We start from the raw sequence: 25,765 nt of genomic DNA, 5'->3' as shown, positions 1-25,765 counted from the left end.
GTTGCATAGGACAGTGATAGGTGATAAGACCTCAAAGTCCTACAGCGCAGGTTTGCATGATAGAATTTCAGGAGTGTTTAGAGAACTATAAGAACTTTCAAGACTGACACTATTCTGTGTTCAAAGGATTCTCCTTCACCAGACTGTTGTTTACAATTCGCTTTTCATTTTCCTCCTTAAAAGGAATGTTTAAAATGGCTAGGTAAATCCATAAAAATGCTGGTGATCTAATATTGACCCACAATCGAACATTTCCAATGCTATCTGATTGTACCTGTCATTTCTAATATTATTTTTGTGATAGAAAAATCGAGATACAGAGACTCTTTTTTGAAGATAAGTTGAACTAGTTCTTCCATGCACCAGGAATAAGTAAACTCTCAACAATTTAAAGGAAGCCCAGTGCAGAGGCTGACTTCCTGATGCTCGTTTGTTAGTAAATGTCTATTTATTTATCATTCTTGCATGCCTTTGAAACTAGAGTTATGCTCATCTACTCTAAAAGTATTGGGCATAATTTAAATTATGAATGAAATGTCTAGGAGAGGGATTTCTCTAATGAACTTTAGTTTAAAAAGATTTCAAATTTATGATGGATGGAGTCCCTTATTATAATATAAAAGTAATTAAAGTAATTCCACTCCAATCTTTAGGAATAGGCAAAAACGTGGCATGATTTTAAGATCTCTTGGAAGGTTTAGTGCATCTCCAATTCCTACCTGTACACTTCAATGATAAAACATCCTTAGCAGTTTATTAACAGAAGCTTTCTTCTGGGAACATGGCAATAGGCTAGAGAACCAACACTGCAAGTTTGTATCAGTCATTTTCGCAAGGTGTAATGGAAAAATAAAATGCAGAGTTCTCAGACCTTTCTTCTTTTTGTGGCTGGGTCTCTCCCTAGATGCCCTGCTTTACCTCCCTCTTTTCTAATGAAAATTTGCTTCCCTTTATTCTTTATTCTTTCAATTCCTATAGACCTTTTAAAGCAGACAATTAGCAAAAGCATTACACACTCTGTTTTGTAAATTCCCATGGGAGTTTACAAGTATTTGATTATTTGGGGGCACATGGTCTTTGAATCCCATTGTCCAGAATGTGTCTGTTGTGCATGTATGTTGCTTTTCTGATCTCTGTATTGAAATCCATACCAATTGCACACTGACAGCTTTGTCCTGGCCTGATGATAGCCTTATGAGCAAAGGAAATTCAGTATTAGAGTATTTGAAAAGAGAGAGAGTGTAGAATCCACAGATGCTTAGAATTTCAAAAGGAAGAGGAAATGACTTAGATTCCAAATCCAGTCTGAGGGCTTGGAGGTAGAAAGAGACTCTTTAATATTCTGAGTCTATAGCTTGGTGACACTAAAAGGTGGTTAATAACTGAATTTGAAATGGTAGTAAAATGCAACTTGGAACAGATGTAACGAGTCACTGAAAAGGCTTTAGATGGAATGAAATAAGAAATGATTATAAACATGGATAGTAAAACAGTTAAACTAATGATTTATTTTATTACACTTGGGATTTTTTCCTTTGAATTCCTAAATTTCACATAAGGCATTTTAAGATGGGTAACTGGAAAAGGATTAATAGAATCAACTTTATTGTTATTGTATAAGCAAATATATTTATACTAATTAATTAAAAAAAGATGGGAGTATATTTGAAGGATCCAGTCCTCCTTTTCCCTAATTTTCTTCTGGGAGTTGAGGATTGTAGTTGTTTCTGTGCTTCTTTAGCAGATACCACTTGTAGGCATCTTCCTTGATGCAGCGGTAAGACTGGCTTTTAGGATGTTTCTGTGAATACCTATCATTTAGGATTCCTTAATGGTAAGCAGCAGACACCATCTCTGGCTAATGCAAGCTGAAGGACTCCAAGAGCTCAGAGAATTGTAGTGGAAAAGGGCAGAGATCAAGGCAGTCTGGAATTTAGAAACATAGTAACTATCTTCACAGGCGCTGCCTGGTTCTGAGACAGTCGTGCCACCGTGATGAGTGATGGCCAAAAGTTCTTCCCATTCTCTTCATTTATCTAGAATCCAAAGTCCTAGGGGCAAAGAGAGCTCAGTTCACCTGTCTGCCTCCTGATTTTATCACAGGGAAGGGAAAATAAGATTCGTCCACCCCTGTAGCTTTGAGTTGGAGAGGAAATCTGGCTGGAATTACCTACACAAAATGGAGACTAGGGAATTGTGATGCTCTTAGGAAATGGATACAAAACAGCAAAGGCACACAAATAAACCAAATGAAAATCTGATAAGTGTCCCCTACAGTTTGTATGTCATCGATTATTTATTGTTAATGTCCTATTGTTTATTTTTACATGGGCAGGCACCAGGAATTGAACCTGGGTCCTCTGGCATCGCAGGCAAGCATTCCTGCCTGCTGAGCTACCGTGGCCCGCCCTTCATGTCCTATTGTTGATAACACTGATAATTTAATGGAAGTGGCATATGCATGGTTAGTTAGGAATCATTTATGCAATATTTTGTTTGGGTTTAATACATGTATCACTAAGATTGTTTTTTGTATTTTCCTGTTTCCTCCTTCTTATTCACTAAAAAACATATTTTTTTGGACATCTTCAACTTGCCATCTAGGTGTGAGAAATACAAAAGGGAACAGGGCAGACATGATGGGTCTCTATGTTCATGGAATTTACATTATATCATATTGACAACAACCCTTTATAGTTGATTAGTCTAGATTAACACAGCACTCTCATAAAAGCATTATTTTCCTGTATAAAATTTTTACGTCTATTTTATAAATAACTTTTTTTTTTTATTATTGAATGAATATGTCTGGAAGTAGGTGCAAACCAGGAAAAGACTGTGTGCATGTGAGAGTTTATTCTATGCTCATATAAGTCAGATTCCAGTTTTATTGATTAAGCTGTTTGGCCTAGGACCGAACCATGTCTGAGGATTTGTGGGTTAAAGTGGCCTAGGATGAACACAGTTATTTGGTGGGAAAACTGAGATAGAAATTTAGGTTTTCTGATATATCAGTAATGTGGTTAGTATCTTAGCAGTGGAAAGTTTACTGCTTTGTTCACCTAGTTCTCCATTTGATGAAATTTTTGAAAAATTTTTTTGGCTATCAAACAAGAAGTTGTACTGTATCAATGAAATTCCGTATTAAATTCAAATTTCACTTGGCTCTTCTAGCCGTCACTTTTATTGGTTCAATTGTTGCATTTCCACTTTAAGAAAGACCAGATGGCTTTTAGGAAAAAATTAATTCCAAAAACAGAGACAATCAAGCATATAACCGTGAAGTCAGGCCAGTCTCTCAGGGTCAGAGAGGAAAGTATTTTGGCTTATAATACAGTGTTTGCCAATCATGTTGTCCTATGGTCTGCTCCACAGGCATATATTCCTGGCTTATATTGTCTATAGAAGGAGACTGGAGTAAAAACTGAGCTCTCTGTCAGTTGTCAGAGGCCTCATAACTCTACCTGCTAATCTATGAATCCCAGTGGGGTAGGGTGGGAATGAAGAGGGGATAGAAGATGAAGTACGCTCCTTGATTTAGGATTTCCATTGGAACATGGTATGGGCAGAGGTTTAAGATCAAGGCTTGAGCAGAACCAGAGAAAATGTTGGTGAGAACATGACACGGACTACGATGGGTACCAGCAAGAATCAGTGTTGGGGGCAACAGTAGTCACTTGAGATGGCACCATCAGCTCTGGAATTGACAGGAGATGGTTTTGCTCTGGTTTGTCATGGTGTCACCTGTGGTTTCATGATGTATATGGAGAATTTTGTGGTTTGACTATTGTGAGCATAAAATCCTTTGAATAGGCAGTAAAACAGAAAGCTGAGCACTGGAAAAAGAAGATACATGTTCCGAAGAAGCTGAGGAGAATGAGTTATGAGCATGTTCTGATCTAAAGCCTCAGATCCTTCTGGAAGAGATAAGGAGCAGTTTGGATTAAAGGTAGGAGATCTATAATGGTTGTGGCTAGAAGTAGAGAAACCCTGGGTTATGATTATAATTGTGACCTTTAACTTCAGACTGGTGTGGCATTAGAAATACCCACTGTGCTAGTTTGCAGCTGTTGGTACCCCAGAAAAGCTGTTCTCTTAATCTATAAGGACAGAACTATTGTTGGGTGAGACCTTTTGATTACGTTGCTTCCAAGGAGATGTGACCCCATCCATTAAAGTGGGTCTTATTCCCCTGCTGGAATGCTCTATGAGAGGATAAAGACAGATGACACTCAGAGAGCTCAGAGAAGCTAAGAGAGAAGCTCCCAGAGGCATTTGGAGAGAGAACCATTTTGAAACTAGAACCTAGAAGAGAAGGAGCAGCCAACCCTGCCATGTCCTTCCCATGTGACAGAGGAACCCTGGACCCCAACAGCCTTTCCTCAGAGAAGTTGTCCTCCTCTTGATGCCTTAATTTGGGCATTTTCATTTGAACTGTAAGTTTTGTAGACCAATAAATCACCGTTGAAAAAGCCAACCCATTTATGGTATATGGCATTCCAGCAGCTTTAGCAGACTGAAACACAGGGGTACCAAAATTTAAGATAAAAAGCAACATATAAGTGCATGTGTTATGTGCATAATGCAAATTGTATGAGCAAATCTGTGATGAGAGTTTTTTCTTCCCATAGTGCACACAGCATAGATTATTTTAGAAATGAGATGATAGAGCTCCCTCTACATTGTTCTCAATTATGGTTGTTTTCCTCTTAAAATGGAAACAGTTGTTATTTGACATTTATAGAAGATTTAAAAATATTGTTTGCTTAGGGACTTTTCAACTGTTAAGAAAAAGCAAATATATAAGTAAATCATTTGCTTTAGGTTTATTGAACTGACGTAGGTTTGTGTCTTTAGATACCATTGGATTCCTAAGTGGTTTAATCTCTTTCATTGATTTGGAAAACTAAAAATAAACTCTCAGGAATGCATCTTTCCTACTGAAATGCAGAAATATTTTATGTAGATATTAAGAGGAACAAATATTTGATCAAATAATTGATATATATTTATCAATTTAAGGTTACTTCCCTCGTCTTTTTTTGAAATGACACAACAGAGTTCGAGAGCAATGTTTGTCCTATTGGTAGAAGAAACTTTTAATTGGATGTTTGAGTTTGGGGAATTTCAGCAGAATAGAAGAGTTTAATTTATTTTCTTGTCAGAAGGAACTACTTATTCCCAGATGGTGAGACAGTTTTGCTCAGGAAATCAGAATGTTTGTAACTTTTTCTGTTTCTGTTAATGCTAAAACTGAAGCCACTGGTAACACTTTACCAACTATTAGGCATAATTATTTTTACAGCTTCTCTTCAAGTTGATGTTAATGAATCCTCTAGTGTGTGACTTTGTAAAATAATGTTTTATTGAATCTGCCATAGGTAGTTGGTTGAAGAATTAATCTTTATTTTATTGCACCAGTCCATTAATGACAGAGGGATCTGTACATATATACCAGTGAAATTTATATACCCATAAGGTAAAAATGTGAGTGTAGGAATCTGTATGATGGTGAAAAGGATGCTTAAGTATCTCAGATTCATAAATCTGCTGGAAGGAGAGATTATAGCTCATTTTATAGAGGTCTAAAGACTTTCCTAAGATAAATATCGTTATTTAGCAAAAGAACTAAGTAAGAAACTCCCATTTTATGACATCAGTGATGCAGTCAATGTCTTACCTGGACAGATGATGACATTATCTACCTCTATCCTCTTAAATATTTGGTGAAATTTTTAACAGTTTTTTATTTTGACATCAGTATGAAATTCCATATAAATTCCAGACTTTGACCACCATTTTGACTGGTGTTCGATAGTTTTATTCCCATTTTAAGAGCAATTTTATTAGGAGAGCTTTTTTCATGACCTTTGTATTTTATTCTTTTAGCATATATCATGTATAGTTTCCAAATAATTCCCCTTAGAGTTTCTTCCAGATACTTTTTTTTTTTTGGCATGGGCAGACACTAGGAATCGAACCTGGGTCTCTGGCATGGCAGGCAAGAATTCTGCCTGCTGAGCCACTGTGGCCCACCCTCTTCCAGATACTTGTAATTTTCTGTTAAAGAGAAGTAAACAGAAACTATGATTTTCTTTAGACTTCATCCACACTAACTGACCACAAACCTTCCCTTCCACCTCCCACTACGGAAAGTCCTGAAATCCTTTGCTTCATGTGATAAATAGTTCAATTGTCTATAAATCCACAGATCTTTTTAGAGGAAATATTATTAATTAAGATGATTTAAACTAAATCTAGTAATCCATTACATTGATTGCTTCCATATTGAAGTGGGTTGCATTGTGATGAAAAGCAATCCTACCTGATTGAACTCTCGAAAACAAGACATAAATACAAGTACATTTTAAATCCATAAGGACAACCTATTTTTAAATGAATGAATGCCCAGTCGGAAGGATTGAGGGATGATTGATGTTAAATATCAGTCTTTTCGTAATTTGAAAGGCAGTATTCCAAACTGTATACCTAGATTTGTTTACACATTGCCCGCTTCAAACTTGAAAAAAAAAAACAAAAAACGAAACAGACCCACTTTTGGTATGACTCATGGAGGGTTTTTCAGTATGGGTGAATAACAATATATTTATACTTAACTTTTGAATTGCCACGATTACCTAAGTAATGGAAATATCTTCTTGTTTAGAAATTGGACTCTTGGAGGGCAGTGTGACGGTGGCTCAGTGGCAGAATTCTCGCCTGTCATGCTGGAGACCCAGGTTGGTTTCCTGGTGCCTACCCATGTATTAAAAAAATAAAAGTTGGGCGCTTAGAGAAATGCTTTAACTGTTTGAGGACTCCAGATCCAGCAAGTATGTGGAGCATTAAAGCCTTGCGGTACTGCAGGATAAAGCCTGCAGCAATTGTACACAAACCTGTGCTCCAGTGGTTTGAAAGTTAAAGTGCTTCATAATTTACCAAGAGGAAAGGCCTTGGGGGAAGAAGGAATACGACTCAATTAATTAGAACTTGCTAACAAACTTCAACTATTACCCTATTTAGATTTTCAAATCACTGATCTATCAAACACCCAAAAGATTTGGAAAAGGAGTAAGAAGAAACAGTTGAAAAAACTAATTTTTCCAACATGAAACCAGTTCTTAGAATGAAGTGTTAGCAGCAGGCCAGTTTCCACAGATTAGTCTTTCCATAAAGAAAAAAAGAGAAATGATATCAATTTTCTCTACCTCCGACTTGCTGGTTTGTAATTCTATTGCTCATGTGATTTTCAATGAAATGATCTTATTGACCACCGATGGACTGCTGTGCAGATCTGTTGTAATTGTCTAGAAAACTGTTTGTGTATTGATTTTTGAGGGTCATCTGGAGCTTTGTTCTAGGTTTTGTTTTTTTATTTACTCATTATATTTTCTAAGTGGCTATTGTTGGCATTTAGAAATGTTATTGATTCTTAATGAATGATCTCTGGTTGTTTTTCAAAATATTATCCAAATAATATCTTGTTTGTTTTAAAAGTTTTCCAGTCAAGTCTCTTGAGTTTTCATGGCATGGGATCATATTGTCTTCAAAAAGAATTCCCAAAGTCTAATTATTTTCAATCATTTCAGCTCACATTTCCCCCTCATTTTTGACCTAACTTCTTAGACCAAAATTTCTAAGAAAATGTTGAATGATAATGTCGACAGTAAGTACCCAAGTTACAGTCTGTGTTTCTGTCAGCTGGGTTTGTTGGTCATTTGTGTTTCGTTTTTATATTTAGTATGATAATCTGTTATGGTTTAAGATAGCCCTTCTTTAACATATTAAGATGTAGTCTTATATTTCTACTTTCCCTTAATTTAAAAGGTTTTCTAAAATCAACCTTCTAAAAATAGTATTTGAATGGATTTAGTTTGGTAGAGCCCCTTTGAGTTTGGCATGGGTCTCACTAACCTATATTCTATTGCAGCCAACTGATTTACGTTTCATACATTTCTGTAAACTTTCTGACCCTTCGGACCTAAAATATTAAGTGTCCTCATTTTTTTTAACCAAATTCATAAGAAGGAAATTTAATTAGCGTTTTCTAGGCTCAAGACTTTAAAAGAATTAATGCTCAGGAAAATATCTCAAAGTTTATAAAATTCTGGTATGTGCCTGCAATCTTAGAATATAAGTTGTTTAGTTCATTACTTAATTTAAATGCAGGACCTGTGTTTATTTAACTTATGGTGTATGAGTGAAAATATAGTGATTAGTGGTATAAAGTCAAGATGAAGCATTGGATCCATGGGAAAAGAGCACGGTTGTAATCATCCAGTGCATTGTAGGTGCATTGAGATTTTCTTCCTCTCTGGAGCTGATGTGGCTGATTTGAAAGGAAGTGGTTGCCTTATTGAGTTAAGTCACACCTATGATTCCCACTAACCTTTCTCTGGTGGGCAATTTCACTCTCACTCTTCTAGCCCCCAAAGAACTGCATGGACGTACACTGGAGGATTTCCTGCCCAAAGTTCACGTATGGTGTAATTTGAGTAAAAACCCTGGTGAGTTCTGTGCTGCTCTGAGTTAAATGATAGGAAAACCTGATACGTACAGATGGGTTGAAGACAAAGTGAGTGTGTTTTCCTTCCCCAATTCAGTAAAAAATAGCACAGGGGATGCATGAACTGATTTCAAACACTTAGCTAATGCTAGGAAGCTAGAAGCAAAAAGATTATTGACAAGATCAATTTACTGATTTATTAGTGTATGTATCACATCCAATTGCTTTAGCATAACACCACACTCCATTACATATTCTCAATTTTCAGATTATTCATCTGAATATCAGGAACAGATAAATATCAGTCATATTAAAACCTATTGTGCTTATACTGTTAAATGCCCTATGTTGAATTTCTCAATGGTCTGTTAATTTTCCTGTGAGATGATTTTAGATATTTTTTAAAGCATATTTTGAATGATTGGGACACTTCTTAGGAATTTGCCCTATTAGCAAACTACCTTCTGACAATGTGCACTCTATCTTAAAGCCATCTCACTTTATTAAATCTTGATACCATCCAGTGAAACAAAGGGAGCTTGTTAAGATGAAGTTCATTGTTGCCAATTTATAGTAGGTTCCACGTGTTTTACTAGCTTAAACTCTGTTTAGCTTATTGGCTTATCAGGACAAGATATACCAGTTGAAAGGAAGAATCTCTGAAGTATTTAATAGTGGGTTCATGTATGACTGATAGGCTGATTTATGTTACAGCAAGCAATTAACATAATAATAATAAACTTATAAAATAAAATAGTACAGTATAAATAATACTTTATAGCTTCAATATTTGACTATTTTGATAGTATAGTGATTTAACCCTGAGCTTCAGCCTTTGTTCGAAGTGAAGTTATATATGATGGCTATGATCTTTCTTTTTGATTTCAAAATGTAGTGAGTGCTTCAAATAAAGTTAGGTGTAGGACCAGCATTGTTAGGTATGAAAGTATGTCCATACTAAGAAGTATATGCTTCTTAGTAGGTGCTTTCGTATTTCAGATTATGTTTCTGAAAACTTCTATGACATCCTCTCTCTCTGTGGTATTTTGTTTAGTGCACTTTGATCTGCCACTGAAGGTGTTGGGATGCTGTTTTCTTCTTGCTGTTCATTGTTCTGTTCTTTTTCAAAAATAGCTTTATTCAACTATAATCAACATACAATAAACTGCATATTTAAGGTATGTGATGGGATAAATTTTGACATGTGTGAACTAAATGAGACCATCACTATAGGCAAGATCACAAACATATCCACAGCTCCCCAAAGTTTCCGGTGTCCTTTATTCATTCTTATCTCCTGCTCCTTTGTTTCAGTTTGGAAATGCTGCCAGATTGTAATATACCAGGAATAGTTGGCTTTTAAATAGGGGATTTATTGAGTTACAAGTTTACAGTTCCAAGGCCATACAAATGTCCAAACCGAGTCATCCAGAGAAAGATATCTTGAATCAAGAAAGGCTGATGTCTGTCACATGGGAAGGCACCTGGCTAGCCTGCATCCTTTCCTAGCTTCTGGTTTCAGGCAGCTCTCTCAGCTCCTGTCACTCTTTCTGGCTTCTGGCTTGCTTAGGATCTCATGGGAAGGCACACAGCAATGTCTGCTGTGCTGCACATCTCCAAATGTCTATGTTTAGGTATGTGCTCTCTCTGTCGGCACTCCAAGCATCTCCTTTGGCATTCCATGCATCTTCAAATGTCTGGGTCTATGTTGCTTCTAAGCATTCTCCAAAATGTTTCCTCTTTTAAAGGACTCCAGTAAACTAATCAAGACACATCTTAAATGAGTGAAACCACATTTCCATCTAGTCAAAAGTGACACCTACAACTGGGTGCATCACATCTCCATGGAAGTAATCCAATCATGAGGTCACACCCACAATTGAGTGGGTCAGTTTCCATGGAAACAATTTATTCAAAGGTTTCCACCCTAAGCAATAGGTCTGGCCCCACAAGAACGGATAAGGATAGAGAGAAAATGGCTTTTCTGGGGTACAGAAACTAGCACACCCCCTAACTGCCCCACTCCTCTGGGTCCCAGATAGGCACAGATCTTCTTTTTCTCTTATGATTTATTCATAATTCATCATTTTTGTTGAATATATAAACAGAAATGCAGAAAATATGGAGTTTGGAAGTTGTTAGTGAAATTATTAGGTGAATACGTTAGTGGATCATTATATTAGAGTTCAATTCTACTTTATTGATAAGTTGAATTTGCTGAACTAGTCCTTGGATGATTTAAATTTTTACTGAATTATCTATTCATCCTGTCAATCTATCGATCGCTATCTATCTGTCTATCATCATATCTAATCAATATTAACACATAAGAAAGGAAATTTTTGACACAAGGGTAAGCATGGGCAAAGTGGCAAAGTCACAAAAGCAGAAAGACGTAAAAGCATTATTATATTCAAACAGAATTCTGTGCTTTACCACAATTTTATAGCACACCAAATTTTATGTGTTCCTTCTTTCCTCTTTTGGTGGGTTGTGCTTATCAAGGCAAAAGTCATGATTTTGTGTTTTGGTCCTTTTTAAATTCACACATATCATTTTGTCCCTAGAAAGCATTTGATTAAAAGGGAAAATTGTGGTGGGTAGAGTATAAAGGAAAAGAGAGAACAGAAAAAAAGAAACAAAGACAGAAAGAAAGAGAGGAATAAAAGAAATCTTTAAAAGGGTGACAACTGATTATTCATCATTTTAATAGAAGGAAAATCTAGACAATGAAATAATTTGGGCACTAAAATAGATTTTCAAGAAATGTTTATTTGATTAATGAATTCCGATAATATGAGCACCTTGCTACACCAGGTTCTTTCTTGACACTAGGGATGCCCCAAGGAACAAAAGAGGTGATGACCTCGTCTTTATGGACTTATATTTAAGTGAGGGATACAAACAATAAAAATGCAGTATATATAAAACAATATCTGTCAGTGTAAAATGCAATATAAAATTCATTATAAAGTATAAAAATATATGTGCTATATAAGTATGTAATATATAATTTGGGATGTTTAAAGGGAATCAGCACTGAGAGTGTCAATGACCGCCTATTGTTTGAAATCTCATAATTTAACAGTGGTAAAATGTTATGAGCTGCACCCTGGAATGTGAAATACAAAATACGAAATAAATCACACCAAGAGTGGCATTTAAAACTCACATAAGTTCATCAACCTATACTGACTGTGGAAGAAGCAATTTATATAGATTCAAAAGCTATATCTAGGAATATTACTCTTGTCTTCAGGATACCATGGCCCTAAAGAAATGGCACATATAACAGGATTTTCAAAAGACGTGGGAAATGGTAAGAACTTGCTGCTAAGGTGGCTAGGCTAAAAGTGGCCTAAAATGAAGTTGGATTCCTTGATTCCCTCCTCAATTCCAACTGCTGTGCAAGTGCTCTTCCCCAAACTTCGTGGTACTCTGGACATTTATTGTCTGGAAAGAGATAAACTGAAGGTGCCTGAACTATGAAAGTGCCTGGCACAGTTAAGGATGTTGGACCTGTACATCAAATAGGACTTATTGACCTGCAACCAGGCACTCACTCATCTGGCAGGAAATTAGGAAGTCTCTCCCTTGGTGAATTTAACTAAGCCAAGAGTTAATACCTAAATTTTAGTGATCTCTAAAAACATGTCCTTTCAAGCCACCTTTTTTTCAACTTGGACAGGCACCGGGAATTGAAGGGATATATGCCATTTTAAAAATATGCCATTTATCATTATTCTTATTATTTTGCATGGGCAGGCATCTGGAAGCGAACCCAAGTCTCTGGCATGGCAGGCGAGAATTCTGCCACTAAGCCACTGTCGCATTGCCCTCAAGCCACCGTATGGTGAAGTGTAACGTCAAGAAACTGCAAATTGAGGACTTCCAAAGAGTTTGTAGTCCTCCATGTTCAATCATGTGGTTTCATAATCAAGGATTACAGCATGAAGAAAGCTTACAATGTGGAAGATGCGAATTAATCCAAACTGAAAAAAAAAAATATTCTGGAGGAATCAAAAACTATTTGAGAAGAAAACAAAAAAAACCAAAGTATTTATATCACCAATATCTTCAGAGATATGAAAAAAGATAACACATTTATGAAACAAGAATAGGATGCTATAGAACAGGAATTCACAGAAGACAAAAAAGAATCCATAGAATTAAAAGCATAGTGGGAGGAAAAAAACTTAATAAAGGGGTTGAAAGAGAATGTTGAAGTATCTTTAAAAGCAGAGCAAAACCAGAATCAAAACAAAACTCAGAAAGATGAAAAATAGGAGAAAAAAAGATAATAAAATGAAAGAAGTATAAAAAGAGAACAGAAAAACTACAACAAAGGAAAGTATCAAAATAATTCAAGAAAAATTATCAGAGCATCAAGACCTGAGTTTCCAGATTAAAAGGATTCACTAAGAGAGTGGAAGAAAACAGATCATACCAAGTCACCCATTATGAAACTTTCAGAACACCTGGACAATGAAATGATTCTACTAGATTAGAAAAAGAAAAACTAAATGAAACAGGTTATATACAAAGGATGAAGAAACCAAATATCTTTCGACTTCTCAGCAGCAATACTTGAAACAAGAAGATATGCTTCCAAGAATCAAAGGAAGTGCACCCAAAATTCTGAACAAAAATAATCTTCAGCCTAGATTTCTATCCTCAGAAATTATTAATCAAGAACAGGTATTGAGCAAAAGTGTTTTTAGACATTCTAGATCCCCCCAAATTTAGTTCCCTTGTGCCTTTTCTTATCTACCTGTTGGATGCTGGAAGCATTGAGCCCCGATGGGAGGCTTGCAGTTTGGGAAGTATGCCTGCATACAGACCCTCTTCATGCACAGCTGTGCAAGAATCCAATTTCTCAACTAACAATAGGGATGAAAATGATTTCAGAACCTAAAAACCAAGCGAATTTCTCTTGATTTTTGGTGAAAATGGCTGAATTTTGTCTTATTCTCCAAGTCTTGGTTATTGCTTTAGTTTCTTTGTTGCTGAGGCAAATGCCATGCAATGAGTCACCCTAAACAATGCTTTTGAGGCTAGGAGAAGTTCAAATCAAGGCATCCATCAATGCAGTGCTTTCTTCCTGAAGACGTGTTCTGGGGCTGGCTGCTGGTAATCTTTGGTCCTGGGCTCCTCTGTTACACGGCATTGCACATGGCGGCCACTCTTCGCCTCTCCATTCAATTGCAGATTCCATTGACTTTCAGTTTCTAACTTCTCCCTCTGTAGCTTTTTTCTTTTTTCTCTCAGTGACCTTCCATATGAGGCCTTAAGTACAATCCTTTTACTTAAGTACATCCTGGGCCACACCTTACTTGAAGTAGCCTCATCAGAAGGTTATATTTATAAGGGTACTTAGAGGAATGAATTAAGCTTAAGAACATGTTTTTCTGGAGTACAGAGTTCCAAACCACCCCAATTCTCTCAGCATTATTTACAAATAAGTTGTTAATAAGTTTCACTATGTGAAGAATTTGAATTTTGTATTGGCTTGGGGGAGTTGCCAAGAGAAAAGAGTCGTTTACTTTCCATGGTAATCTGATAAGGAAATACACTGCCATCTCTGTATTAGTATTGGTGAATTAATTTGCCAGCACCTAGCATAGTGTACTTAGGAATGTCACAGTGCTTTCTGGTAGAGGACAGAAAAAAAAAACCAAGCCAAAACCCAAAATACAGTGAGAGAAGTAGAGTGACCATGTTATTGCAGCACTCAAGACTTGGAGTCTTGACACACTGTCAAGATCCACACCAGCCTCGTAGTTGTTGACAGATAAAGTAACAGAAATGAAACCCATTTATTTGTTCTTTATTAAGACCTCAAGGTAAAGCAGACTTGCAGTTTTTGTACTTACTGCATTAACAGAACAGAGTCTGAGAGCAAAAAAGGTGGCAGTCCACAAATATAAATGAAAACCTAGGTTCATATCAAAATCTCATTTAGTCTTGGAAAGGGAGCTGCTGTTTGGATTATTTTTGACCCTAAAACAAATATACCATGGAGTATCACAGTATACCTGGCATGTATTTACCCTTCCCTGTGAGCAGTACTTTCAGTTTTGTTGCTTTTACTGCACAATACTTTATTTCTTTTGCGGAGTTTTAGGCAAGTTGAATTATTATCAGAATAGGTTGCTTTTGCTGAATGCAAATTACCAGAAACAGACATATACATTTCAGTCTGCAGGAAGTATGAAACTAGATTTGTAAAATTGATAACAGACCTTTTTTTTTTTCCATTATGAAACCAAGCCCAGTGCTGCAGCTTAATTACCAGGGTAAGCACAGAGTAAGCAGGAAATGTGAGGTGAGAATTTTTGTTTTGTGTTGTTGAGATTGTTGGTGGGTCTTGAATAACATTTCTAGATAAATCATTTGTTCCTTTCCTTCATGTTACTTAAGGTGACATAGCAAAAGTTCTTGCAAGCAGTTGTCTCTTTGCCTTTCTTCCTTCTTTCCTTCCTTCATTTTCCCCTTCCTTTCTTTTTCCCTTCCCTCCTTCCTTTCTTTTTCCCTTCCCTCCTTCCTTTTTCCCTTCCCTCCTTCCTTCCTTTTTCCCTTCCTTTCTTCCTTCCGGTTTGTCTTTTCCGTCTTTCTGTCAGTCTGTTTTTTCTGTCTTTCTGTTTGTCAGTCTGTCAGTTTTTCTGTCTTCCTTTTCATTTCTGTCATTCAACACTCAACATGGAATTATAGCTATAGTTTCCCATAATTAGAACACTATTTAAGTTGGCTGCAGAATTCTGGACACAACAACATAATGTACTTAGTGAAATACAAGTGAGGAAATAGAATCTTTAGTGAACTCTAAATATCATTATACTCCACCAATGTCCATTTCTGGAGTATACCCTTCAAACAGTTTGGCTTAAAGAATTCTAAAGTCTACATTTGATAATTTTCACATTAATTTTTTAGCAACAGAAAGATAGCATGAACTTGTTTCTCAAATTACCTTTTCTGACCTTTCGCAAGATGATAATTACAAAAAAGGGAGGCCGGGAAGACTTGTAAAAAAAAAATTAAGCTTATAAAGTAGCTAAAATGGCCCTTCTGTGCTGGTGTCGATTTCAAAATTAACATTTTGGTTCATGTGCTTCTAATAATCACTGACCCTTACTTCATGTACTTTCCACAGGAAATGAATACAGCAGAAATTACTTTGACCCACTGATGGATGAGGAAATAAACCCAAGGCAGTGTAGGATGGAGGTCAGCGGAGAGGGTGAGCTAGAATTAAGTATGTAATTTTTGTGTCAGAATATTCTTTTCCATTCATGAAAATGAGGTGACAAAGATCACATATGCAGTTCCATTTAGATTTTGCAGCTTACAAATTAAATGGTAAGTTTTAACCATAACAATATGATGGGCAGAGAAGGTAATTTTTGATCAAGGACAGCAAGCTGGCCAGATGACAGAGCAGGAATCCGAGTTCATTTGAGGCTGCTGTAAGCGGTTTGGCCCATTTTGTATGGATGATGAACACCGCCGCTTTACACATAAATGCATCTCTGGTCTTTGATCTAAAATGAGCATTCTTCATCAAAATGCATCCAGTGTAGATTTCCATACACCCTGACTATTGCATTTCTTTCACCAAATTCATGGAACCACCTGTGTTTTGAGCCATGAAGATGCAGTGCTGTGATGTTAATTTCCTCTTCTATAATCTTAAATCCAGTTGTGGTTAGAAAAGAGCAATTTCAGATTTCTCCTTACGTGCATAGCACAATACACAGTTTATTGTTTACACGGCACACCACAGTTATCATCGATAAAGGTTATCGATCACATAACAACAGTGACAGATGTTACTCTGGGTCATTTATAACCAGGAGATCAGGTTCCACTGTTGTCCACCAATGGACATTATCTTTAGGGAACCTCCTTAAATGGTGTTATTTGCAAAAACCTTATAATACATCGTTTTTTTTTAAAGGGCATGTTTGGGGTGTCTGGGATCAGGTACCAACCAGCAACTTTAAGCTTCTTTCCTCCTTCCCTATCCTACATCCTTTCCTTCCTCCTGCCCTCCCCCTTTTCTTTTATTCTTTCTTGCTCATTCTGATTGACTGTCAAAAGGCTGTGAGTATTTGCCTGGTTCCCCATCCATTCCTGCTCCCTTTTCATCCATTCTCCATGCAGCTTCTAGAATGATTGTCTTAAAGGTTAAATCTGATCTTGCTGCTTCCTTGTTAAAGCCCTGTAATGGGTGCCCACTTCTTAAGAATAGAGACCATTTTACCTTCCTATTTTGTCTCAGGTCCCTTTCCACTTGCTCGCCATACTTGAGCCACATTGGGCTTCTTTTTGTTTCTCATCTGCATGGAGCTCCTTTGTGCACAGGACCCTCACAGGCATTCCAGGGGCTGGGGAATGCCTCCTTTCCTTCCTCACCTGGCCAATGTCAATTTTTCTTAAAGGATTCACGCCAATGTTACATTTTCACCTCCCTTGACAAATGTAAGTGATGTCTTCCTGTGTACCTCCTTTAGAGAACTCATCAAAACAGTCTGCAGAATATTTGCTAGTATAATTCTGTGTGAAATATGTTTCGTCCCTGTTAGACTGCTGTCTGAACAAAAAGAGGGAAGAGATGTCTAATTTGATGAATTCTTAGAGCTTAGCACAAAGCCTGGCACAGAGAAGGTCCTTGCTAAATATTTGTTGAATTAATGAACAAATGAATGTAAAGTGCTCAGCTGAGCATAGGATGTGGCACTTTCTGTAAACATTAGTTTATTTACTGGCGCTTGATGATATAGTCACTCTGACTGACACAAAACCCTCCGAAGTCATGATTATTGGTCCCATTCAAAGGTGAAGAAACAGGTTTAGTAAGATTTAATCTTCCTTAAGATTATGCTAATGCAACAAGTGATGGGCAAGATTTAGAGTCCTAGCCCATCTGCAGTTCAGTTCATTCTTTTTCCCTTGCATTGTCTCACCTCAAGAGCTGTATTTCCCCGTTTGGCTTCTCCAGTCTTCTTTTTGTAGGAGAACTTTTGAAGGGGCAAGGAAGTGGGTCGATTCAAATTATGGAATGGGGCATTCTCTAGCCTCCTTTTCTGTGTTTTATGACTCTCCAGGAATGAGTTTTATTAGGACACCACTGAGAAGTGCTGCTCACCTGGCTTTCCTACCTGAGGAACCAGAATTGCCACAGCTGTGGCTGGTTAGAACCATCTAGTTCAGATTCCTCTTGTTGCTTACCACTCAATCCTTCATAATCAAAACAAAAATATTAGTTCAGAGTGACAGAAACCAAACTATGGGAAAGTTGTGCAGTGTGATTACTAAGTAGTTCACAGTAAACAAATGCGGTTCCTGCCCTTTGCTGAGGACCTGCTGTGGGTCAGACATAAGCTAGGTGCTTTATGCATGCCATCTTATTAACCTGCACAGCCACCCCATTTTATGGGCAAGGAGATTAACATCCAGCTATTCTGAGAAACTGCCCCAGGGTTACAGAGTGAATAAGTGGCAGAACTGATACCAAACCTAGGTCCTGCTCCCTCTCTCCCAAAGACAGTAACTACCTATTAATCCCATTTACCATCTTGTTGTTTTAGTAGAGAAGTTGTAGGTTTACAGAAAAACCATGTATAAAACGCAGAGTTCCCACATACCAATGTATTATTAACACTTTGTATTAGTGTGATCCCTTTGTTATAACTGATGAAAGAATATTTTTATAATTTTATTAGAAGCTCTAGTCCATAGTTTACATCAGGGTTCACTCTTTGTATTGTAAAGTTCTATATATTTTTTAAATTGTTGTAGTAACATATCTACATATTTCTATACAACCTAAAATTTTCTCTTTTGAGCACATTCAAATATATAACTCAGTGCTGTTGGATGTGTTCACAAGATTGTGCTACTATCACCACCATCCATTACCAAAACTTTTCCACCAACCAAATAGAAACTCTGTATATTTAAGCATTAACTCTCCATTCCCTACCTCCGCCCCAGCCCCTAGCAACCTATATTCTAATTTATGACTCTATTCATTTGCTTATTCCAATCATTGACCATCTAAATGCTCATTTACTCTCATCTGTAACTCTCTTTGGTCTCTGTCAGGGTCAACTCTTTATATGGGGGCTTTTGTTACATCTGCAGAGAATTTCCCATCTATGCGTGCGTTATTGTTCATTGTTAATTTCTAATTAAGATTTTTTTATCAGCCATCTATAAACGTTATGTGTTTTGTATTTATTCTTACCCAGTGATTTAGGCTGTGCTTCCCTAATGGATAATTTGCAAAATATCTTCCAGGCATGGCCTCGCTCCTATTTCCCCAATTGTTGGTTCTTGGCAGGAAAAGAACATTTGCAGGTCAACCGATACATGGAAAAGTCTTCCGCAGAGTGAAATGAGCAGAAGCTTCTAACTTCAGGGACCTTTGTTACACTCTCAAACATTCTGTCTGGCCCTTAGAAGCCTACAAAAGCCTAGGCTTTCCTGTGTAATCATTCTAAATCCATGAGTACAGGCTAATGGGATTTCATCCAACACCGATAAAAGATCTCAGGTAGGGGCACCAGGCAGAGACCTAGAATTTTCAGAAGCTTCTATCGTAGTCAATGAGCGCCACAGAGGCATTTCTAGAGTATTTGGTGGTGGTTCAGATGTGAGTTGCAGAATCAACTACCACCTCCTTTACGTGTTCTAAGTGTGTCTCTGGCCCAGATATGGAGCCACGTTCAGAGTTGGTCTACCCAGAGAGTGCACAGTGATAAGGAATAGGATTATATGGGCCATGTTGAAAACGCCACAGTAAAAGTACAACTGCAGTTCAGTTAGTTTAGTTGTTTCCCATAAGAGAGTAAAAATGTTTGACAGTGCATGTGTGTTCTAATTCTAAGCCTGAAGTGTTCATCCAACCTGTTATAGTTTATGTTTGGTTTTATCTAGTGGCAGGAGATCTACCAAGTTGGCCCTTTAAACCCTCTTCTAAAGTCATGTTTTTATGATTAAATTTTTTTTATCAATGTCATGGCCTCATTGTTATAAATTCACAAAATACCCAATAAGCCCTTGCACTTGCCATTATACTGCAAGAGCATGAATAAAAGAATCCAGAACCACTTATATTTGCTTCTTATATCTACCTTGTAAAAACTATGCTTTGTAGATAATAGCTAATGGAAAAAACTCATTCATTTTGATCAAACACGTGTATATTCTATTGAATGATTTGACAAATCATAATGGCTTGTTCTGAAATGATTCTTGTGTAATAGATGCCACAAGCCATTGAATAGATGGTTGTTTTTTGGTTGGAGAAGCATCCTATTATGCATCAGCTGAAATATACATTTAAAAATCACTATTCCGATTATCGTTGATTTACAAAGGAATTTTTTTTTCATAGGAGGGTAGCATATTGAGTAGACTTTGTGTATATGGCCTATAATGTTACTAGGTAACCATGAAAATTAATAATTTCTTTTTTATAATTGTTTGTCTATCTATAAATTAACTGACGTGAAAGTTATCATAAATATGTTCCTTTAGCACCTCTACAAGTTGATGGAATTTTCTATAATCAGTTAATGAAGCTACTTGAGGAGACTGAATGTGAAGAACTCCAAGGTAAGAGACCAATTATTTTCCATCTTTTATATTAACATAAGTTGTAAATTAATAGACATGATTTCTTGCAAATGCTAAGCTGTCTTTTCTAAATATAATCACGTTCTGATGACTACTTGTGTGTTTAAATGGTTGCAAATATTTAAATTACTGCTAAAATTTTGGGGAAAAGTAATTATGGACAACGTTCTTGTAATTGCCTAAAATTTATAAGTCAAAATAGCAAAAATGATTTAGCTGACTTATTATTGCAGAACCCCACAGTGGCATATTGGGATCACTAATTTAAGAGAATATTTGTTAGTCCTTTTAAAGACTCTATCTTTGCTTTTGAATAAATGTTTTGGAGTGCTGGAGGACAAGTAGTATGTTATTTTTCTACCTCAGCATGAAAATTCTGATGCATGAGTATTAGGCCCTTTATGTAAGCAATACTTTTATGTAATCCTTTAAAAACTAAATTCTTAGTGTAACATATGTAATTTATGCCAGAACCACTCTGTAGTTTTTTACCAAAGCATTAAGTGTCAGTTGTAATATGCACATGCATTTGAATTAATGGGAAATATTCTAATAAAGTTCTTTTCAAAGTGTGTACTTAGTTCTGAAACAATGATTTTATCTTCCAAGTTAACATGATTTCTTAAGGTACTTATAAGGAGAAAGGAATTGATCATGGTGAGGTCCCTTTGAATAGAACTTCTGTTTAGCCTTCCCCAATAACAAGTTCGGTGACTTTGGGCCAATTACTTACCTTTCTTTGCCATTCCTGCCAAATGGACATAATAATATCTGTTCCGTTGAGTACTTATCTTGATTGCTTATTGCATGACAGACATATAAAGCAAAGCCTGCATCTAGTAAATGTTCAATAATTGTTAACTATTACTAATATAGAGCAGACTTCATAACCTTATACCTAGAATAATGAAGAGAACAGTGAAGATGATGAAAAAATGAGTAATAACTAAACATTCTTTGGTTCCCTACTTGGGGACTGGAACTTTCCATACACTGCTCTAAATAAATTAAGTATTAACTTATTTAGTAATACTTGACGTATTTAAACCTCATGACAAACCTAAAGGTCAGGCCCTATTTTTAAATTTATTTTTATTTTTTTATTTTTTCAGGCCCTATTTTTATCCCCATTTACAGAATATTCCCAAATAGAACTTTTTTCCTGACTAGGTTAACCTCTCTTTATTTTTGTACTTTCAGATTGTGTAGTCAACCTTTTCTTTCTTTTTGCTTTTATAAGCTGAAGCAAACTCATTTTTCATGCCACCCATGTGATTTTGATGAATTCTGAATTCAAATGGTTATGTTTAAATCAGTCAGGCCTCTATATTAGACTCATTTCCGAGTTGGCAAAAATTTATTGAGTACATTTTGTGCTAGACATTGAGTAATGCGCGTTTATACCTGTTATGTCTCCACCATTTTGACGATTGTTTGCTGCTGGGTTCCCTTAAAGCCTTCTTAGACACACATTTACAGTAAGTACCTAGTAGATCTTCAGAAAACATTTATGAGACTGCAAAAGTCTCAGCATTTTTAGAGTAGACATTCACTTTATCCATTATTTTATGCATGAATATGAATTGACACTTAAAGTTAAAGACTTTGATAAGATTTATGGAGTATCAGCAAACAAAAAAGGAAACCCATCTTGGACCTCTGGATACTTCAGCCCCACTCTCCTTTCAGTACCCACCTCCTATTCCTCCTTCTACAAAAAAGCTCTCATCTATTGGTTAAAGTGTCAAGTTTCTTGTAGAAAACTAGCATTGAAAGCATGGAAAATTTCATATTTCACTTTCCAGCATTTTGCAGAGATTGAAAGTGAAAGAATTATTTTGTGTTTACAGGGTGCATCTAGCTAGATGAATAGATACATTTTTGTAGGTGATGCTGTTTTCAGATGATATAGTGAGAAGCAAAGTACACATACCATTTATATGCATGCTGGCATTTCTATGCAAATAAACAAGGCAGCCCAATAAAGTGCTTCTGTGTGTGCAAAACTCAGTCACTGTTCTCACAGACTCTAACTTGGGAAAATGAGTCAAGGAGCTCTGGCTTCTCCTAAACTATTCATTTTCCAAGCTGGTTTCAGCAAAACAGAGAGTATGTGATAAGATGTTGAAGTAAACAACATGTAATATTAATGCAGAAAAAGCACAGGATGCATACTTCAGGGTATACTTGGTAAGTGGGGAAAAGGTTTTAATGAACAGCTGTTCTTGGCTTGCTTTGTAAACCTCACAGGATTAAGAAAGGTTAGCACGTTTTTTCTTTTTAACCTTTCAACTTGCTCTAGGTTCCAGGGATTTCCCAGCACATTAAACAGAAAGTAATTTACTAAAATATGATTATGAAAAAACTAACCTTAGTCCATTTAAGAAAACGATTAATCTATTGCATGTTCAATCAGTACTAAAACCACGAGGACCAAGTGGAATTCCATGGCATTTTCTTGTTAGAAATAGATAAGAGCATCAAAGCAGAGACTTTGGATTCTGAAGTGCCTATGAGTTCCAGTGCGAGCCGTGGATGCCACAAAGAGACTGAAGAAGTCATCCCTTCTTACGCTGAGGAGTTTGAAAGATATGCTCAGAAAGACGTAGTTCTGCTTTCTAGTTCTTCATTAAAACAGGTCAGCGTTAAAAATATGTTAAGAAATGTAAGATACTCCTTTTTAAATAACATGTTGATATGTCAGTTCTACACGTTGTCTCTGATTTCACTCAATAACCCACCCTTTCCTAAAACCCAGGGTTCTTCCCTTGCATGGGCCTTTCCCTCTCTTTTTTTATTGCACATTTTACAAAGCAGAATTTGAACCATTTATCCAGGTCAGTCCCGGCCCTTGCACAATTTAGTGTTACTTCATCTGGTTTGATTTTGTGTTAGAGTACTAACTTCTAGAATTTTATAGAGTATCTATACTAAATTCTGAAACCAGCATAAACTTCCTTGGATAAAATAAAGAAATTAGAAACGAGTCAGACCTGTTTGCAACAGTGTTGTATTACCATGTGAAGACTAGTACTTGTGAAGTCATCATCCTGTAAACTTATTGCATCCTAGCTGTTGTGACTCTTGGCGCAGAAGAATCTTTAGCACATGATTGTCTTGACTTTAGAGACACTTTATCTATTTTCTGTATCTGCAGTTTCTGTTTATGTGTAATGTAAATGTAACATTATGTGTTCACCTCCACCAGAAAGAAGCAAAGTGTTTCGTCTATGTAGTCACTTTATCCATCTCAAATAAAAAAAGTGAATGGATGAGTATAGCTCCAGGTGTGTGTGTTTGTGTGTGAAATGTAAGGTGATTCAAGGTTAAAGAGAAAAACAAGATCACCCCTAGGTGAAAAAAACTATTCTCAGTGAAGTCTTTTATAGTAACAGGTTTTAAGCAGAAATATTTCTAAATTCAGAAGTGAAAGGAATAGCCTATTTTGGTGGAGTAGGGGGATATTCCCTAATAGAGGGTGTGGAAATTCCATACTAGGGTTTTTTTTTTTTTTTTTTTTTTTTTAAAGGAAAGACAGAGAGAAGGAAGGAAGGGAGGAAGAAAGGGAAACATCTTTTAAACATTTTCTTGTTTTATTGTATTTTGTTTCTCCGTTTTTGTTACATGGGCTGGGGCCGGGAATCGAACCGAGGTCCTCCGGCATAGCAGGCAAGCACTTTGCCCGCTGAGCCACCGCGGCCCACCCCATACTAGGGTTTTATTTTTTCCATTTGTGCCTCTGTATCTGAATATCCTGGAAACATCACATTTTCATCTGTTTTGAGCTCTCCCAATAAGTGACCCTCATGAGCAAGTGTGGTCTTTCCTATCTCAGCTTCTAGGGTGCCTCCTATCGAGGCTTGTAGTTGTGTTCCCCAGAAAGATATGGCCAAATCCTAACCCCTGGTAAGGCCACTGTGACCCTATTGGGAAATAAGGTCTTTTCAGGTATAATTGAGTGTCTAGATGAGTGTTTCCTAGATGTAGGGTGGACCCTAAATCCAATATCCTTATAAGAGAAAGGAGGGGGAGATTTGAGATGCAGAGATACATACAAAGGGACAGGCCTTATGAAAATAAGGACAGAGGGTGGAGTGATGCCATGTACCAACCAAGGATTGCCAAGGATTGCTGCTAAGACAGAGGCAGGGAACAGATCTTCCCTCAGAGTCTTCGGAAGGAGCCAAACCTGGCAACACCTTGACTTTGGACTTCTGGATGCCAGAACTGTGATGCAAGAAATTTCTGTTGTTCTAAGCCACCAACTTTGGGATGATTTGATACAGCAGCTACAGGAAAGTAAAGCAGCTCCGAAGGTGGCAATTCCATGGGCTAAGTGATACCTTTCCATCAATGTATTAAAAGTGATTCCCGTCTTCCTCAAGGCTCTGAAAGGATGCTGAAGTGAAAACAGATGGATGTCTCTACTTCTGTATATTACATTCTTTCTACATTCTTTTTCCGAGGTATATTCTGATACATGAGCAGTTCACCATTTCTACTTGTTATTTGTTTCATATAGTTGCATTATGTCCATTTCAACTTACCCCATGATATATTTTCATTTTCAAGAGCAGATGCATGGATTCCTTGAAGATCATAGGGCTTGTGGTTTTTATATCCTCATTCTGTAAAAGGTAAGCAGAGAAGCAGAATGGTCACCTGCTCTTCTGGCCTGAGGCTTACCTGCAAAGGGTCAGCACAGCGTCTGAGAGGCCAGTAAGAGTTGAAATCATGTCTGAATTTTTGTCACATGTCAGAATCAGGAAAGAGTAAAAACACTCATGAGAATTTAAATGTTTCATACTGGTGGCCATTGTTACCTTCTGACAATGAAATAGGATGCTCACTGTTTCCTAATCTACGTGTCTTAAATGATGTAAGTAAATAAATAACTGAGAGACACATCAAGTGCTGATGGAGGGGCATACAGAGAACTTCATGGGGGAAGGAGATTGAGTGTGGCCATTAGACCTGTGATTGAGTCCCGGCTTTGCCACTTAAAATGTGTTGGATCAAAGGTGAGTCACTTATGTTCCTTGATCTCGGTTTCTTCATCCATAAATCAGAAAAAATGCTATCAGTGCCATTACATTGTTAGATGATGACATGACTCATCTGTAAAGAATCTAGTTCAAATTAGGTGTCCATGAAATGGCAGGAGGACTGAAGCATAGTAAAAATTGTAATACTCATTGGTGGGCCAATGTTCTTATGTTCTTTGTGTCAGGAAGTTCTGGGGCCACCCAAGGCAGATGGTATGCAGGGAAAAGCCTCTGATTTGGCCTTAGAGGACATGGGTTTTGTCTTTGGTTCTGATGTTTATGAGTTAAATGAATTTGAACCTCTTAGAGTTGTGGCAAGGATTAACGGGGTGTATTCAAGTACCTGACAGTTAATATTTTCCTTTGCATGTGAGTCATTTTGAATCTTTGTTGAGACCACTGCCCGTGCTTACTTTTCATTGTTGTTGTACTGGTACACTGATATTTATAAAACACAAGGGATTAAAACAAACAAACAAACAAAGAAACAAAAACACGAGGGATTGAAAAAGAGCTGAATTATGGGCAAGGGTCCTAGTTGGGGTGTCAGATAAGACCCTTCTCTTAAATT

General features: G+C 36.9%; 1 protein-coding gene across 1 annotated transcript in view; it reads left to right on the top strand.

Annotated features, from left to right (window-relative positions):
• LOC143668769 (orofacial cleft 1 candidate gene 1 protein-like) overlaps positions 1 to 25,541 on the top strand; it is a 31,126-nt gene extending 5,585 nt beyond the window's left edge. The window contains exons 4-8 of the mRNA XM_077143313.1: positions 15,660 to 15,746; positions 18,053 to 18,055; positions 20,063 to 20,128; positions 22,621 to 22,787; positions 25,380 to 25,541. Of these exons, the coding sequence (XP_076999428.1) occupies positions 15,660 to 15,746; positions 18,053 to 18,055; positions 20,063 to 20,128; positions 22,621 to 22,787; positions 25,380 to 25,541 (485 nt within the window). The remainder of the gene's footprint in view (positions 1 to 15,659; positions 15,747 to 18,052; positions 18,056 to 20,062; positions 20,129 to 22,620; positions 22,788 to 25,379) is intronic.
• Positions 25,542 to 25,765: the final 224 nt, after the last annotated feature.

The sequence above is a fragment of the Tamandua tetradactyla genome, chromosome 25 (assembly GCF_023851605.1).
Source record: "Tamandua tetradactyla isolate mTamTet1 chromosome 25, mTamTet1.pri, whole genome shotgun sequence".
Classification (NCBI taxonomy): Eukaryota; Metazoa; Chordata; class Mammalia; order Pilosa; family Myrmecophagidae; genus Tamandua; species Tamandua tetradactyla.
This window is presented reverse-complemented; position numbering and strand designations above follow the sequence as displayed.